The sequence below is a fragment of the Martes martes genome (assembly GCF_963455335.1).
Source record: "Martes martes genome assembly, chromosome: 5".
NCBI classification, from domain to species: Eukaryota; Metazoa; Chordata; class Mammalia; order Carnivora; family Mustelidae; genus Martes; species Martes martes.
Genome location: NC_137892.1, coordinates 118171936 through 118189427, shown reverse-complemented (window position 1 = coordinate 118189427; position 17492 = coordinate 118171936). Strand labels below are relative to the sequence as shown.

Below are 17492 nucleotides of genomic sequence, written 5' to 3'. Positions count from 1 at the left end.
TTGTAAATTATCATTGACTTATATTTATAAATGTATATTGTTTATACTTATATTATTCTGCCATTTGCTTTTTTCCACTTAATTCCTTTTTAGTAACTTTTTTGTGTTGACTCATGTAGATATTCTATTTACCATAATTATCAACATCATATAGTTCATGGGTCCCATTATAACAAAATAAACAAACCACGGGTGTGCAAAGTAAACAGAAGCTATTCCCCTCTCTTCCTCCTAACCTTAGTCCCCAGAGGTAACTACTTATTAACAGTTTGCTTTGAACTCTTTCAGATTTTCTATGCCTCTATTATATATGGACACAAAAACACACACACAGCTTTGTTTTGTGTTTTGTTTAACAAAAATGCGGTTCAATTACCCTTCATGTCCTGCCGGTTTTTTCACCTGTCAGTTTATGGTAGCAATCTCTCCATGTCACTGCTAACTTCCCCATGTTCCTTCTAGCAGCTTTATGATGAAATCATATGAATATATCATACTTTATCCATTTAATCATTGACTGGTGGGTATTTAACCTTCATGCTACCATTTTAAGAATTCCTAAGCAACGATGTGAAGAATGTTCTCATTCCTATCCTTCACTCACTGTTCAGTTTCACCTGACCAGTTAGCAGTCTTGGGTGTGCAGGCTATGAAACATCTTCCATGGGATTCTGATGTGTTGAAAACCAATGGACAGAGAAAATGGGTTTCTGGATGGGGCCAGGCATGGCCAGAGGGCCTCACGCTGTGTGCACGCAGAGCAGTGGCTGGCACGTTGTTCTCTGCTTAGACGCTGATGGGCTGCAGTGGGTTAGGAGTGGGGAAAAGGCTGAAGGAGGGAGACCTTGCAGACCAGGGTAGATGTGTATACAGCTCAAGGTCAGGGCACTGAACAGATTGAAGAGGAGGAGGGTTTGATCTCAGAACCAGCTGGTTTCTTTCCCACAGCCAGGGTCTGGGGAGCAAGCAGTTCTGCTCTTGGTCAGACCCATCAGACAGGGCTACCCCGGCCCCCCGCTCACTAGGGTGATCACTGCATTTATCATCCTAAATGAGGTGCCTTCAAGAGTGCAAAAGGGCTCTGTTAATAAGACGACAGATGTGAACCAGAACCGCCTTGGCAAAGGAGGGTGTGTGATCCCATCCCCCCTCTCCCCGCAGGTGAAATGCAATGAGCAGCCCAACCGGGTCGAAATCTATGAGAAGACAGTGGAGGTGCTGGAGCCGGAGGTCACCAAGCTCATGAAGTTCATGTACTTTCAGGTGAGGGTAAGGGTGGGTCTGAATCATGAGACTTGAGAGGCCTGGCTCTGCCGGCTGCTGGGGCGTGGATTTTTGACCCAGCTTATTTACCTTACCCACTGAGCAGATACCCCTTGTGTGCTCCTGACACACTCCTTGGTGAGCGAGATAGACAAGCCACCCTCTGTCCACGTGATTTACGTCTTAGGGAGCCCATGAGTGTGTTTTGGGAGGAGGAGAGACTGCCAGTAAAAAACACACAATCCTTTTCAGGGTGTAGTAAGTGCTGTGAGTAAAACCAAATTTAAAAAATCCTAAGTCTGGGGTGGAGGGTGTCTGTGACCTGGTGTAGCTGTGGGGATGGTCTTTGCACTGAACTCTGTAGGTGACAATCATCTGGCATGTGGTGACCAGAGAAAGAAGGTTTCAGGCGGAAGGAACTGCAAAGGCAAAGGTCCTGAGGCCTGAAGGGGCATGGCCTGTTTGAGAAATAACGGGCAACCAGGGCGGCGCAGGGAGTAGGGCGGCTGAGGGAGGGTGACCTGAGGAGGTAGAGAGGACCCGATCTCCAGGGCACTGTAGGCCAGGAGGTCAGACATGAAAAGATTACATGCATTTTACTCAGGCCTCATAGAAGCCCCTGTGTCCTCGTGACATGTTCTGGTTTGAGGTTTTGCAGCACCATTCTGGCCGCTGTGTGGGAAATGGATGGGAGGTGGGGAGACAGTTACAGATGCGGAAGGTGGGAGGGGAGAAGAGTGACAGCAGGGAGGCCAGCTGGGAAGCCAGGAAGCGGAAATCATTTCAGGAGGAAAAGAGAAAAGAGCGCCGTGGGGCCTCCATGAATGGAAGGCAAGAGGGCAGGCTGCTTAAACAGGAATGGCCAAGGGAGAATAAAGCAGAGTGGTTGGTTCCGACAGTCATGTCGGACCCTGTACGGGAAGGCAGGTTGAAGACTTCGAGGCTGGTCTGTACCCTGGGGCGGGAGTCGTGGCACACACTCTGTGCCCTCCACACGTTCCACTGAAGAGCTGAATGTCATCAGGAGCCTCGCAGGCCCTGGCTGGGTGTCCAGCCCATGCCCAGCTATGCCCAGGCCTCTGGGGGTGGGAGATGGGAATGGTTGGGGAAGGCACACATGTGTGCAGCCCAGGGCAGGAGGGCAGCTTCCGAGGCAGAGAAACTCAAGGTTCTGCACACTGTCCCTGTGAGCCTGTGTGTTCTGTAACATCTAACGCCTTCGGCTCTCTCACCTTGGAAATCATGCCTCATCTCCGGTGTGTGGGGAGGATAAAGGTGTTCTCTTTGTGGAGAGCCAAATGGAGCCCTGGTTGCACAGTAGGTGTGAAAAATGGCAGCTGCTGTGACTAGCGTCATGGCCCTGCCATCAGGAGCCTGGTCTCTTCAGGAAGGCAGGCCCAAGAGAGAACTATCCAGAGCCTGACTGACTGCTAAATGGGGGGGGGGGCCTTCCGACAAAGTAGAGAAGGGAGGATCTGGAGTAATCTAGAACTATGTTGTTCAACACAGTAGCCATTAGCCATATGGGACTATTTACGTGAAAACTAAATAAAGTTCAGGTCCCCCAGCACACTAGCCATGAGGTGAGAAGGGCTCAGTAGCCACATGTGATGAGTAGCTTCCATATGGGACAGTGCAGTTATGAAACATTTCCATCATTGTGGAAAGTTCCACTGGACTTGGACTCGAAGGAGAGAGGATGGCTTGCCTGGGCTTTGGAGGAGGGGAATGACTGACTGGGACAGGGTATCCCATGTCCATGGAGTGAAGTTCACATACCAGGAGGGATTTCTCTCCTTCCCCCTCCCCCTCTTCTTCCTCTACTTCCTCCTCTCTCTGTGTCTCTCTCTGAACTGCTACTTTAGCCTATTTTTGTTATTGGTCAGCTGCTTTTTTTGGTAACAGATTTTTTGAGATACAATTCACATACCATACAATTTATCCTTTAAATTGGACAATTCAACCATTTTTTATTCGTATATTCACAGGGTTGTGCATCCATCACCACGATCAGTCATAGAACATTCTCACGCCCCCCAAAAAATCTCATCCCTTTTAGCTACCACCCCATTATACCCTCCCCTCCCCCTCTCCAGCTCTAGGTAACCACGAATCTGTCTCACGTCTCTATGGAGTTGCCTCTTCTGGACATTGCATATAAATGAAATCACAGAATAATGTGATTTTTGGTGACAGACTTCTTTCACTTAGCATATTGTTTTCAAGATCCAAACGTGTTGTAACATGTACCAAAATATATGACAAAATACTAAGCTACTGTATGGGTCTACCACATTTTATTTACATATTTATTAGTTAATAGACACTAAGGTTATATCCACTTTGGGATTATTTATGAACAAGGCGACTGTGAATATTCATGTATATATTTTGGGATAGACATATTTTCATTTCTTTTAACTATTCTCCTTGCTTCTATCTTTGCCCCCTACTATGGATTCTCACCACAGCAGCTATTGTGACCCTCTTACAGTACAATTCAGACCATGTTATCCTTGACTCGCTCAGTGTAGAGACTTGAGTTCTCACAAAGTCCTGCGAGAGCCAGTGGCCCTGGTCCCTCTGTGCCCCCAGTTTCTTCCTTCTGCTCACTTCACTTCAACCACTGGCTTCTTGCTCATTCTTCAAACATGTCAGGGATACTTCTACTTCAGGGCCTTTGCACTGGCCACTCATGCTGTCCAAAATGCACTTCCTTCAGTTATCCCTATCTTTCTCCTCTTCTTTCAAACTCTTTTCCTAAAAGTCGCCTCTGGATGATTTCTTCTCTGATCTTCCTACTAAAGTGTACAGCTCTCCCTGCCCTCCCTATCCCCCTTTCCTGCTTTATTTTTCTCCACGGTGCATATCACATTCTAACATAGAGTGTTTGTTTTGTTTTCTGCCTTCACTCACATATAAGCACCTTAGGGCAGTTTTTTTTTTTTTTTCTCTCTGTTTTGTTCTCTACTTTCCTGGAGTACCTAGAATGGTTCCTGGCATGTAGTAGATGCAATAAATACAATTTACCAGCTACATGAGCCTCTCTCTCTGAGTGTGTCTCTCACTCGTCCCTACTCTACCCTGTCTGGTGCCTGACACTGTCCTAGGTGCTGGGATACAAAAAAATGAATAAGACATAATGTTGCTCAGCAAAGGCATAGTGAATGAATTCCTTGGTTTGATTCACTTGGCTGCAGGTTCCAGGCTCCCCTCTCCAAAGGAGCTCTGGATTTACGGGCTCCGCTAAGAAAGATCTCCTGGCAGATCTGACTCTCTCTAAATGTCCACACTCTGACCAGAGCCCCAGAGGAGGGAGTCTTGATCCTGCTCTCGACCCAGAGCACGTCGAGCCGCCCTCTGGGCCGCCTGTCCTTACCCGCTGCCCCTCCCCCCGCAGCGCAAGGCCATCGAGCGGTTCTGCAGTGAGGTGAAGCGGCTGTGCCATGCCGAGCGCAGGAAGGACTTCGTCTCCGAGGCCTACCTCCTGACCCTGGGCAAGTTCATCAACATGTTCGCCGTCTTGGATGAACTAAAGAATATGAAGTGCAGCGTCAAGAACGACCACTCTGCCTATAAGAGGTCAGGGCACCCTCCCCGCCCCTCCCCCTGCAGAGCCCGCCTGGGGGAGGCGGGGCCTGGAGCCTTTCTGCCGGGCTTCTCCGGGCTTCTCCTCCAGAACCGAACCAGCCATTCCCTGCCAGGGCGGGGGGCGGGCTCTCTGTTTTTCTAAGTGTTCTGTCTCAAGACGAGGTCAGAGCCTCAATTTTTCCCGACCTATAGTGGTTTCCCATGCAGTTTGGGACCAGAAAAATAATCATAAGATGGTCACATTGGTCATTTCCTGCAAGATTCAGAAAGCCAATTCACACTGTTTATGTAAAAGAAGGAACTGGATTGGCTCCCGGAACGGAACGGTTTCACTTTATCTGGATCCAGATACTCAGGTGATGGTGGTCCAGTTCCGCTACCCCTCGGCTCAACTTTCCCTGAGAGCAGCTTCATTCACAGGCATGCCTGTGCCCTGGGGTGGTCGCTGGCAGCTGGCAGCTTCCCTCTGACCAGCGTGGCAGCCCCAGCTCCAAAGGAAAGAAGGGGCGCTTCTTTTAAGTACTTTTGCCAAAGTCCCATGGAGGATTGTCCTGGCTCTGGTCTGGGTGGTGTGTGGAGCCCTCCCTCGGTTACTGCTGGGAGTGGGGGCTCCAAGGGGCAGGTGCTGGCCAGCGTCAGCTGGGGTTCAGTGTCAGCTGAAAGAAGGACTGAGTGGGTCAGGGACTGTCACTCTCCAGAAATTAGGATATAGCCACGCAGAAGGTGATAGTGGACATTCGAAAGCAACAGATAGCTTTCCTGCGTGTTGCTGAGGCTCACGTGAGCTCTGCAGTGTCTGGAGACGTGTCTTAGGAAGGCTTTTCTGTGTCACTGATGAAGAGGGCCCCTCCTCCTTGAATCACATCCTTCTGGGCCTCCAAGGTAACTGGAGAAATCCGGCAACAGACCGATTCCCGCCATTTTCTCCTCCCGAGGGACCTGCGTAAGGCGGGAGCGCATGTCCACAGGCAGAGCCCCATCTCCAGCCTGGTTCAGAAATGGCCTCTTTCACAAAGATTTCGTAGACAGCACATGGCACACACAGTATCTCCCATGCCCCCCCCCCCACCGCCCTTCCTCCCGTTTCTCCCCAGTTTGGGCTACTCATTGTGGTCCCAAGTGACACACTCCCAAGCCACGTGAACAAGGCTTGTCTATGCTCTCACAGTCGGCCACAACGCAGGACGCACCACCACCAGGCTAGGCTGGAACAGCGCAGGGTGCCGTGTGGTGCCCCCTTTGAGCACTGGATGTGTTCCCCATGCCCACCATCCCTTCACCTCCAATCCTGTTAGGCAGAATAGACTTCTGTTTCCATGCAGTGCTGTGCTTTAGAAACTTAGAGGTTTTCTGTAAATAACATAATCCACACAAAACCAACGCACCCTGCCTCTCCATGACCGCTTGTGGTTTCACGACAGGTCACAGCCCAGCACGAGGGTGCTCATTTCACTCTGTCTTGCCACTTCTGGCTGGTTGATAGGATGCTAGTTGCCCTTAAACTTGCTGGGTTGGACCTATTCTTGCCTCTTAATTGTAGGTGCCCTTAATATAGGGTGTACATAGCCCCAGATGAAATGATTCCAGAATACACTCTCCTTTGATGTCAGAGTCACCTGTGATATTCAGAGCTCCCTAACCCCAGGGGGCGGTGGAACTCTGGGTTAGGTGGAAGTGGGAGCCCCTGAGGCCTGGCTTGGGCGGGTTATGTCTGAGCATTCCTCTCCGTGACACCATGTACAGGGCAGCCCAGTTCCTGAGGAAGATGGCAGACCCCCAGTCTATCCAGGAGTCACAGAACCTTTCCATGTTCCTGGCCAACCACAACAGGATCACCCAGGTGATGGCACAGTCCTTGTTCATCTGGGCCTGGGGTCTCAGGACACAGGCAGGGGCCTGACAGTTGAGGGACCACGAGCAGGGAAGCCCAGTCCAGATGAACATCCCTACTTTCCTACTCATGAATTAGCAGACTTAAGTCTCCTCTCCCAACCACAGATGACCCTTTTACCCTCTGCGGGATTTTGTTCCCTGAAAGCCTTCTCAGCCCACATGCCACCCTCACATCAGTGAGGACTGAGAGTCTGGGTTCTGGAGTGTGACGGCCTCGTTTTCTAATCCTGGGCCCTCCACTGACCCCTTGTGAGAACATGAACCGGGTCTAAGCCACCATTTCTTCATCTGTGAAGTAGAGCTGTTATTTTGAGAATATGAGATTCCATCTCCTAGGACTGTTGTGAGGAATGAGAGACCATTTCAAAAGGCCGTGGTGAGCAGAGCCTGACGAATGGTAAGAGCATAAGCTGCCGTAGCTATGGTTACTGCCGCCACTTTGCCGGGCACCCCTGCAGCTATGGCTCTCCCGCTCTGACTTTATGTAACCCGTCTTGCTCACCTGTTAGGTCAGCCTAAACGGGCGCCAGCGAGAATGTGGGCAGGGTGCTGGCTGAGAGGGGCCCTCCATCTTGGAAAAGTTTTCAGGCCCAGACCCCTCTTGGGGAAGCTGCTGGCTTCACTGGGCCCTTCCTCCTGTTGGCTAACCACAAGGCTGTCAGTGTTGACATGTTTTTTTCCTGAGACTCAGCCCCAGGTTCTCTAGAAAGCAGTAGCAGTACCTCCCATGGCCTCCCCCACAGGGCCCCAGGCTGTCCCTTTGGAGAGAAAGGGCCTGAGGTGGAGACCGCAGACTCTTCTCCGATGGGAAGTGCTTCTGTACCACTGTGCCCTGCAGGAGGGGCATGCCTGCTGGTCTTGCTCTCCTCCCCTGGACTGGGTCTTTCTGTTATCATCTGAGGTGTCATGGCTAAGTCTACACCCTCAAAACCAAGCCTAGATTACCACAAAAAAAAAAGCTGTACTGCTTTTCAGTTCAACCCGAGAAAGGAATTTGTAACTGTCAGAATTGCCAGGAAATAAAATGGAGGCTCCAAGCGGGGTGGCTTCCCTGCTGTGGGAGAGTCACAGGAGCTCTGACCAACCACTGTGGGGACTTTGAGGAGGAGACGCAGGCTCCGTCCACCTGGGATGGTCAGGGGGGTTATGCCCTGTCACTGCCAACCAACTGTGGGCCTTCCAGGGTGGGGGTGAGAATGGTGGGGGCGGTGGGGGGGAGGGCAGGGGAGCAGGAGAGGGGCTAACCAGCGGGGGTGGGGGTGGGCGCTGCTGTTCAGTGTCTCCATCAGCAACTGGAAGTGATCCCAGGCTATGAGGAGCTGCTGGCAGACATTGTCAACATCTGCGTGGACTACTACGAGAACAAGATGTACCTGACCCCCAGTGAGAAGCACATGCTCCTCAAGGTACGACAGCAGCCACACAGCCCGGGGCCTGGGCTTGCCCCCCGCACTGCTTACTGGAAATCTTAAAAAAAAAAAACACACACATTTATTTTTTCTTATTTAAACACTGATACAGATCTTACTGGACATCATTTTTTATAACCTGGCTTTTTTTTTTTTTTTTGCCTTTAATATGTCATATATACCTTTCCAGATGTTGTTAAGGGTATTTTCTGCAATGTCATTTTTTTGTTTGTTTGTTTTTTAAGGATTTTTATTTATTTATTTGACAGAGCAAGAGATCGCAAGTGGCAGAGAGGCAGGTGGGGTGTGGGGGGTGGTGGGGAAGCAGGCTCCCTGCTGAGCAGAGAGCCTGATGCGGAACTCGATCCCAGGACCCTGGGACCATGACCTGAGCCGAAGGCAGAGGCTTAACCACTGAGCCACCCGGGTGCCCCTGCGATGTCGTTTTTAATGGCTGCTGAGTATCCCAATGCCCGTGGACATTGTCATTAAACAAATCCTGTCATTGGCTATTTGTTTGCTAAACTGCAGTGAACATTCTTACAGCACAACCCCTGTGTCCACACTCTTGCCAAGTCAGACGTCCCAGAGGAGAAATTGCTGACTCAGAGGGAAAGCAGCATCTTCCAGCTTTTGCTGTATTTTGTCAAAGTGGTCACATTGGTTTCAGCAGTTTACAAGTTTCATTTTTAAATTATCAAGTAATATTTATTGTAGAAAATTGGGAATATATGGAAAAGCACAGAAAATTTTTCTCCCTCACAGTCTTTCCATCCAGAGGTAACATTTTTAGCATTCTGATGTATTTTCCTGTACTTTTTCTGTGCTTACAAACGTTTTCAGCATATGCCATATGCATAAATTATGTGTGTAATTTTTATCGCATTTGATTAAACGTAGCGGGAGTGTTATGCTGCCACTAAGTGATGCAGTATGGATACCCTTGCATTTCTTACCCATTCCTCCACCTCTGGCTGCTTGGGTTGTTCCTGATCTCTCTCCCCAGCGGTAGCACAGAGGCGAGCGGCCTTCTGCATGTTCTTCTGACATGCCGCCTGCCCCTTTTGAGTCTTTCTTCCCCAAAGCCTCCCCTTTTGATGTTCTCCTGGTATTTTATTTTTCCTCCTCTCCTTCGTGCCACCCCCTCTACCCTAGGAATCCCAGCCCTCTTGGGTTCCCTTCTTTCTATGCCCATCGCACCTTGACAGTGTTTGCAGGACAGGGTAGCTCAGTGACTTGTTCACTTCAGCTTCCTCCGCACCATCAGAAATCCAGAGTGCCTCAGAGCCTAGTGGTCTCTCTCAGCCCCTTGCTGTGCCTCCCGGAATGGCTGCTGCCACACACCAGCTCACTAAATTCCAGCCCAGCAAGCACTCTGAGATGCTGCCAGCAGATTTTCTCTCGCCGGCTTTGACCGTCTCCGCACCTCTCCTTTCTAGCCCTGAGCTCTCCACCTCTCCCAGCCCAGGCTCTGGGTCTCGACGCTGGCTGTTCCCCCATTTTGCAGTTAGTGTTCGTGAACTCAGATGCCACCAGGGAGCCTCTCATCTAAGGTGGGAGAGTCTGGCACACACCCTGCAGAGCATGGGACTGAATGGGACAAAGAAGGGGGTGTGACCTTCACGGTCCTCTGGTCCAGGCCCTTACATGTCAAGGGTGACTTCCCCACAGTCACAGCAGCTGCAAGCCAGGAGAAGCTGCTTCTAGCCTAGCCGTTCAGGCCCTGCTCAGCTTTGCTGTGCATTTGATAAAAGGAGCAAAACATGGCAGCTTTCAAGAAGCTATTAAATGGACCGGTGTATCAAGAGTCAGCCTGGTGACCTGTTTATAGAGCGTTGTCAGGCAACAATGAAATGTGTTCTGAATGAAGTCACCAGCAGCTCCTTGGGAATCCGTGCATTGTTTTAGCTTCCTTGGGGAAAGAAGTGAATAGTTTTCACATTCATACAACACCGGGCAGGTATTCCCAAGTCCCTCTGATGGGCTAGCCCCCAACAAGCAGCGCTCAGTCCTGTCTTGCAGGAAGCCTCTACTTGAATAGAAGTTGTGGTCAGATCTGGCTTCAGACCCTGTCTCTGCAACCTATGAGCTGTGTGACCTTAGCAGGCTGGCCAACCTCTCTGTGTCTCTAATTCCTCGTCTGTAGAATAAGGTCACTGTGTAAACTTGACTCCTAAGGTGGCTGTGAGAATTGAGGAAAATATCCAGGGAAGCCCTACACACAGACTCCGGCCCCTAGTAAGGACTCAGCAAATGACCACAGTGATAACCTACTACAGGGTGGTCTGGATCTCTACACAGAAGTCCAAGTTTAGTTGAAATGAGATTTATGTCTCCTTTCTTCAGTTGAAGACACGTGGGTTTTGAAAGAGAAGGTATCCCTACAGGATGTGCATGTGTGCATGCACAGTCCTTTTTTTTTTTTTTTTTAAGCTTTTCCAATGGTCGTGATGGGCTTCTGTGCTCTGCCCCTTCTCACTCTAGGTAATGGGTTTTGGTCTCTACCTGATGGATGGAAACGTCAGTAACATTTACAAACTGGATGCCAAGAAGAGAATCAACCTCAGCAAAATTGATAAGTTCTTTAAGGTCAGCACCTGAGGGTGGGGCCGGGCCGCAGGGTGATCTCTCTGGGGAAAGGGAAGAAATCAGCTCCAAGCAGTGGGGCTTGTTGGTGGAGCAGGTAAAGGCCCCCAGGAGGAGGAGGAGGAGGATGGAATGAGAGGGCTTCCCGCTGCCCTCCATGTAGAAGCTCCTACACTATCCAAGTCTGCTCAGGGCTTGGCTGAGAGGCCTTACAGTTTTTCTGCTTATTGCCTTTGCTCTTTCCTGAAATCCCTTGCCAGCTAAAGAGGTGCCTCCAGAAGATAGCGCCTGCCTTAATTTCCCACATAAATCAGAGCTCACAGAAGCAGGAGGATTAAAAACTGGATTTTAAATTGATTCACATTTGCAAAGTCACAGCCTCTCCTGGTCCACGGGGGGCTCCCTTGGCTCGCCCCTGCCTCTGGGCACTAGGCCTCATTACCGTCCCTTATACACTCTCTCAGACCTTTGCAGTGCCTCAGATGTGTGATCTTATGGCCCCAAATTTCTAAAAATAAAACCTTGGGATTAAATGAAGCCTTTGAGGCTTTCATGAAGGGATTTCCTGCTTTGGAATTGAATTCCATGGTGTCAGTTGTACTGGCGTTGGGCACACCAGGTGGAGTGGAGCCTCAGAGGTCAGACATGGAAAAACCAGGCTTAACATTCAGAGTGGAACCCCTCAAAAGTGTGGCATGGGGGAATTTGGGCTGGGCCTGGGTCTCACTGACTCTTCCAGGTTAAGGGGGGAAATAAATCACCAAAAGGTATCCTATGGCTTTGCATCTTTTCAAGGCAGGAAATTTCACTTTTCTCTGGAGCTGCCCCAAATGAAAACAGGGCTCATCTCAGGAGACCTTGCAAAATCCGCCCCTGCCCTCAGTCAGCATGAATGAGGAATACAACTTTGCCACAGTCGGGCGTGGGTTTTAGTCTGGCTCTGCCATTCGATAGCTGGATAACTCCGGGGAAATCACTAAACCTTTCTGAAATGGAGTTCCCCAGTCTGGAAAATGTGAACACTAAGGGTATCTACTTTCTAGGGTTCCCTTGAAGATTCTGGAGGAAGGACATAAGTGGGTCAGAGCCCTGGATTATAGTCCTGGGTCCTTTGTGTAAAAATCACTCGAGTTACCTAAACCTGTTTTTTTCATCTGTGAATGGGGGATGATAATAGTACTGACCTCACAAAGTGTTTGTATGGATTGAAATACTGTTTTTTGTTTAATAGGCTATTTTTTAGAGCAGTTTATGTTCACAGCAAAATCGAGCAGAAAGGGCAGAGTTTTCCCATTTCCCCAGAGTCCCCCGCCATGAGCAGCCTCGCCCACTATCAAAATTCCCCACCAAAGTGTTGTGTTCTCTACAATCTGCAAACCTCCACTGACACATCATTATCACCCAGAGACCATAGCTTACATTAAGGATCGCTCTTGGCGTTTTACATTCTATGTGTTTTGACAAACACAGAATGATGTGTATCCACCACTATCCTAAGGATCTTAGGGTTTTGAAGAACTTGACAGGGTGCCTACCACCTAGAAGCCTGCAGTCCGCACCGGCCTCCTCTCCATTTGGGCTGGTCTTCATTTAGGACCCGTCTGCCTCACCCAGCTAGTGGCATCCAGGTACCCACTCCAGCATTCACAGCGGCAAGGACCCACTAATCCCAGGGAAGTTAGAGCAGAGAGAACCCTGCCCTGGGAGGCAGGGTCCTGGTCCTTTTCCTTCATCCATTCTGCCTGCTGTGTCACTTTGGACAAATCGCTATGCGCCTCTGAGCTCAGTTGCTGGAACATGGGTTGGCTGGAGGCAGAGGAGGCCCTGTATACTGTCTGGTGACCCAGGAGCATGATCAGAAGCAGAGCCTAGGGGTCGGCCCAGAGGTCCGTGGAGGAGGCCTGCTTTCCCCAGTGGAAGGCAGCCACCCGGCCCCTCCCTCAGCATCTCATGCCTTGTGTTTGCTTCCTTTGCAGCAGCTGCAAGTGGTGCCCCTTTTCGGCGACATGCAGATAGAGCTGGCCAGATACATTAAGACCAGTGCTCACTATGAAGAGAACAAGTCCAAGTGAGTGCCTGCCATAATGTCTCTCGGCTCCCGTGAGGACGCCCGGCCCGGGCAGGGGGCCGAGGGGCCACTTCAGCCCCTCCCCCCTCCCCAGAGCCCTGGGCAGGTGGATTCCATCGCCACACTGGCACCCAGCCGGCCGGAAGGGAACAGCGGAGGGTGCTCTGAGCCCTTTTGTATCTGCCCTTTGCCGCCAGGGTTCAAAAGCTCTCAGAGCACAGCCACGCCCCTTCTGTGTCCTGCCGTTGACCCATGCTGCCCGCAGTGGGACAGCAGGAGCCCCCCTTCCCTGGAGAAGGGGGAGGACTGGCTGGCCCTCAGTGGCCGGGCGGAGCAAGATGGCGTTCTTCAGCACGTTCATTCTCTCCTCCGATTTGTGTCCGTGCAGTAAGTATGTCATTGAGAATATGGTTTAGATGGTTCCACCTGTGAAGTGAGTCGATAGCTTCTCCTTGGATTGTTTTATAAGCCACTGTTCTAGGTCATCTGTGCTAGAACCCGGGGTGTCAGGGACTCATGGCAGGTGGGTGACACCCAGCTTTAGTCTCTTCATAACCTGCTTGCTGCTAGCGTGTGAGCAGGTTTTCTAGGAAGAGCACGGAACCGAGAAGGCTCAACTCCTTTCCTCGCATTTCCTGCGTGTATTGTGGGCCACCTGAAGTTGGGTGGGAGTGCTGATGTGGCCACAGAGGGGTGTCAGAGGTGTAAGTGATCGTGTCCCCATTCCTGTACAAGTAAGCAAAATAAAAGTCAAGCCAAAGTATAAGCATGAGAAAGTCTTTCCCCAGTCCAGGCACTCTTGTGGGAACCACTTCCGCTTCGAGGAGATCCTTTTGAGATACTAAATTTTTTCCAGAATGTTTATCTGTCTTGTTTGGTGCCCGTGCTTAGTCTGTCTCCTGGGTCACCCAGCACCAGATAACAGATAACAGTCTTTTTTTGGGGGTGGGGAGGAAGTAAAGTCTTTCATTTATTTCCTCTCCATTTTAGGATGGTTTTCCCAATGATATCTTTCCAAAGGAGAAAGGGGAGAGGCAAGGGGAGCAAGAAGGTGGTGGGGAGAGAGAGAGAAGGAAGGAGGGAGAGCATGCCAGCAATACCTCTCAGAACACATGTTATCCATCACCATGGAGTCCTTTTATGTTGCCCAATCACTGTTGAAACAAGAGGCAGGATCCCAGTGAGCCTCCCCAGTCCCATCCTAACGGCCCCAACAAAGCTAGCTTCAGTCTCAGGATGTCAGTGCTGACAGTCGGCAGGCAGGCCTGGGGAGGTTGCCTACCTTGCCTTTTCTTTGCTCGGTTTCCAGCTCTCTGTAGCCCTAGAGAGGCTCCTCATTCGTATAACTGGTAAGTACTGTGGACGCAAGTTACTTGGGAAACCTGTGACTGGGTTTTAGAGGAGGAAGATTATTCTGCTCAGCCTGTGGCAGGCTGTCTTCTGGTGACTGGGACACTTGCTAGGTCCACCCAGGGCAGCCAGCCACATCTGGCTGAGCACCAAGAACAACTAGTGAGTGCAAGGAGCCTATCCCACTGTGGCACGTCAGGCCAGGACCTTCTCCAACCGTGTGATTTTCTGCCCAGGTGGACGTGTACCCAGAGCAGCATCAGCCCCCAGTACAACATCTGTGAGCAGATGGTTCAGATCCGGGACGACCACATCCGCTTCATCTCCGAACTTGCTCGCTACAGCAACAGTGAGGTAAGCTCACCCTGCCTGCTGAGAGGGAGCCCAGTGGGGGCTCAGGGTGTGAAGGGGCAATGACTGGCCAGAAAGGAAATGATCCCAAGGATGAAGGAGAGCAGGAGTGAGGCCATACATATTGGAGGCAAGAGGGCAAAGGGGCCAAGGGCATGGGTTTTAGAGCTAGACAGAACTGGTTCCCACTGACCTCCACAAGTTATTCACAATCTCTGAACCTCAGTTTCCTTATCTGTAAAATGGGGTAATAGTGTCTGGAAAGGTTCACTGAGAGGCTAAAACAGTAGGATGCATGGAAAACACATCCTGCGCAGCAGATAACAGTGGCCCAGTAATGCGGTTCATCTGCACATGATCCCAGCCATTTCCACCCTGCATGGCAAGAGAAACAGCTCTGAACACTTGCTCAAAGCACGGAGTATTTTAAAACTACATAATAATTATGCTTGTAACACATCAGAAAATGCAATTAGGGACAGAAGAAGCCCGTAAAATCTCTTGTAATCCCACCAATTACATTTTTACTGGTGTTACGTTTTTCTTTCTTTTTTTTTTTTTTAATATGGAAATATAGTCAATGCACAAACCTCAGAAAAATTACAGATATGCAAAGAAGGGAAATCAACCATGTAAAATTTGACCAGCCAGAACCTACTGTGATTAATATTTGGGTTTATCTATCCTCCTAGACTCTTCCCATATATACGTTTCTATTAAATGTGTATGTTGGTTTGATAAACACGGTCCCTGATTTGAACCTGGATGACTGTGTACTATCCCATGTTTGCTCACTGCTTCCACCATGTGGCTGGCAGCCGTAGTGCGCATGCTTTCCAAACCCAAACTCTGAAAAGGTCTTTGATCAAAGGGCAGCGTATTTGAAATGAGGACAGTCAGACAAGTGCACACGGTGTGGTCATTAGACAGGTGGCCCATATTCTTATGAGGGCTCCTGGAAGACCGAGGTCAAGCCCCACCCTTCGGCTTTCTTGACCGTATGCCACAATCATCTGAATTAAAGCAATGGGAATAATTTCAAAGCCAGGCCTCCTTCATCCTTGTCAAGTATTGGTGTGATGTAAGAGCGAAGCTGACTTCAAGGTTATTTTTAAGTTGTACATTTTATACATGCGTATCCATAAACAAGTCTCGTTATTTGCAGTAATAATATTCTGAAAAGTGGGCATGAAGCCTGGATCAGCAAATACTGAAAAATTCCTCCCAAAGGAAGTACGGAGTTAAGTTCCTCTGGTCACGACATTTTCAGAGGCTGATGAATATATAACCTTGTTTTCTGTGCGTTTCTATTTAAAGGCGCCATATGTAATATATATTGTTGATTTATGGACATTAACTCACATGCAACAACACTATAATTTAACGTCCAAACAAAGTGTATCTGAAAGAGGTGCTTTTCCCCTAAGGCACGTCATAGCCTTCTTTGCAGTTAGGATTACTACACTGAACTTTAGTATTACACTTGGGGCCATTTTAAATAGTGAAATGACCAGTAAAAAGTACAACGTGGAAAACATGGCATTAAATGAACCATATATATACAGTAGTGTCACTGAAACGAGAAAGCACAGAGTTGCCGTGTTCAGCCTCCACTGTACATGACTCAGAATTGTCACCACTCTGCACATACCTGCAAATGACCAGTAAAGGGACTGCAAGTACTGACTTGGAGATTACAAATACATTTTAGGGAGTAGGCAAATTCACAACTACAGAGCTCAGCAATAACGAGGACTGACTCGATACGTGTATACAGATGTGCACGTACTTACACATACGCACCTGCATACATCCATATTGCCTTACGGAATAGTGCACAGCCAGATAGATGTTAGTCTTCAGCGCTTTTCAGCTGGTGGGTCGTATCTAATTAAGGAGTTGTGCAATTAATTCAGTGACTTATGATGGGCATTTTGTATGACATGGACTAGCCCATCAGAGGAATTCTCATGTGTTAAGAATAAAGTAGCTATATGAAAAGAGTTGGTATATTTATATTTATATTTATATTTAAGATCTCTAGGCGGGTATGTGTTCCTGAGTCACTATGTGGTGTGCACTTCCTACTGTATTTGCAGTTGAAAGAATTTGAAAGCTGCAGGCCTGCAGGGTAGTTTTGAGTGGGGCTGTGGTGTCACACCATCTGAGTTTAAGCCCTCAACCATGGACAAGCCATGTGGCCTTCAACAAAGAACTTGTCTGAACCTCAGTTTGTCTCTCCGGGGGGTATAACAATAGCACCTCCCTTATATCATTCTTGGGGGAATAACGTCTAAAAGGGCCAGGCGTGTCCATGGTGAGGGTGACGGCCCATGTTCCCAGGTGGTGACGGGCTCCGGACTGGACAGCCAGAAGTCAGACGAGGAATACCGCGAGCTCTTCGACCTGGCCCTGCGGGGCCTGCAGCTTTTATCCAAGTGGAGCGCCCATGTCATGGAGGTGGTAGGTGTCCTGCAGGCAGAGGGCCTGCCTTCCCCTAACCCCTCCAGCCTGACTTCTGTTCACAAGGACCCTTGTCTGCCCCTGCCTCATCCCAGCACTCTTCTTTTAACAGCCTTATTGAGATACAATTTGCACACCATACCATTCACTCATTGAAAATGTAGATTCATTGGTTTTTAGTATATTTGCAGAATTGTGCAACCATAGTCAAATTTAGAATCTTTTTATCAGTTCCAAAAGAAACCCTGTGCAATCAGCCCCCATTCCCAATCCCCACAGCCCTGAGCAATCTGTCTCTGTCTCTAAAGATTTCCGTCTTCTGGATGTTTCCCATAAGTAGGATTATATACTATGTGGCTATTTGCGTCTGGTTTCTTTCACTTCATGCCTTCAACCAGGATCCGTGTTAGAGCATGAATCAGAACTTCATTCCCTTTTATGACCGAGTTGTATTCCCCTGCATGGACACACCACGTTTGGTTTTTCCCTTCATCCGCTGAGGGAGTTTGTGTTTTCCT

The 17492-nt window shown here is 49.3% G+C and overlaps 1 protein-coding gene across 2 annotated transcripts in view; it reads left to right on the top strand.

The window, feature by feature from the left end:
* Positions 1 to 17492, top strand: part of CYFIP2 (cytoplasmic FMR1 interacting protein 2) — a 104905-nt gene that overhangs the window by 6970 nt on the left and 80443 nt on the right. For both annotated transcript variants that reach the window (XM_080804178.1, XM_080804179.1), the window contains exons 4-11: positions 1162 to 1263; positions 4664 to 4845; positions 6598 to 6694; positions 8025 to 8153; positions 10641 to 10745; positions 12719 to 12810; positions 14397 to 14514; positions 16855 to 16974. In XM_080804178.1, the coding sequence (XP_080660304.1) occupies positions 1162 to 1263; positions 4664 to 4845; positions 6598 to 6694; positions 8025 to 8153; positions 10641 to 10745; positions 12719 to 12810; positions 14397 to 14514; positions 16855 to 16974 (945 nt within the window). The remainder of the gene's footprint in view (positions 1 to 1161; positions 1264 to 4663; positions 4846 to 6597; positions 6695 to 8024; positions 8154 to 10640; positions 10746 to 12718; positions 12811 to 14396; positions 14515 to 16854; positions 16975 to 17492) is intronic.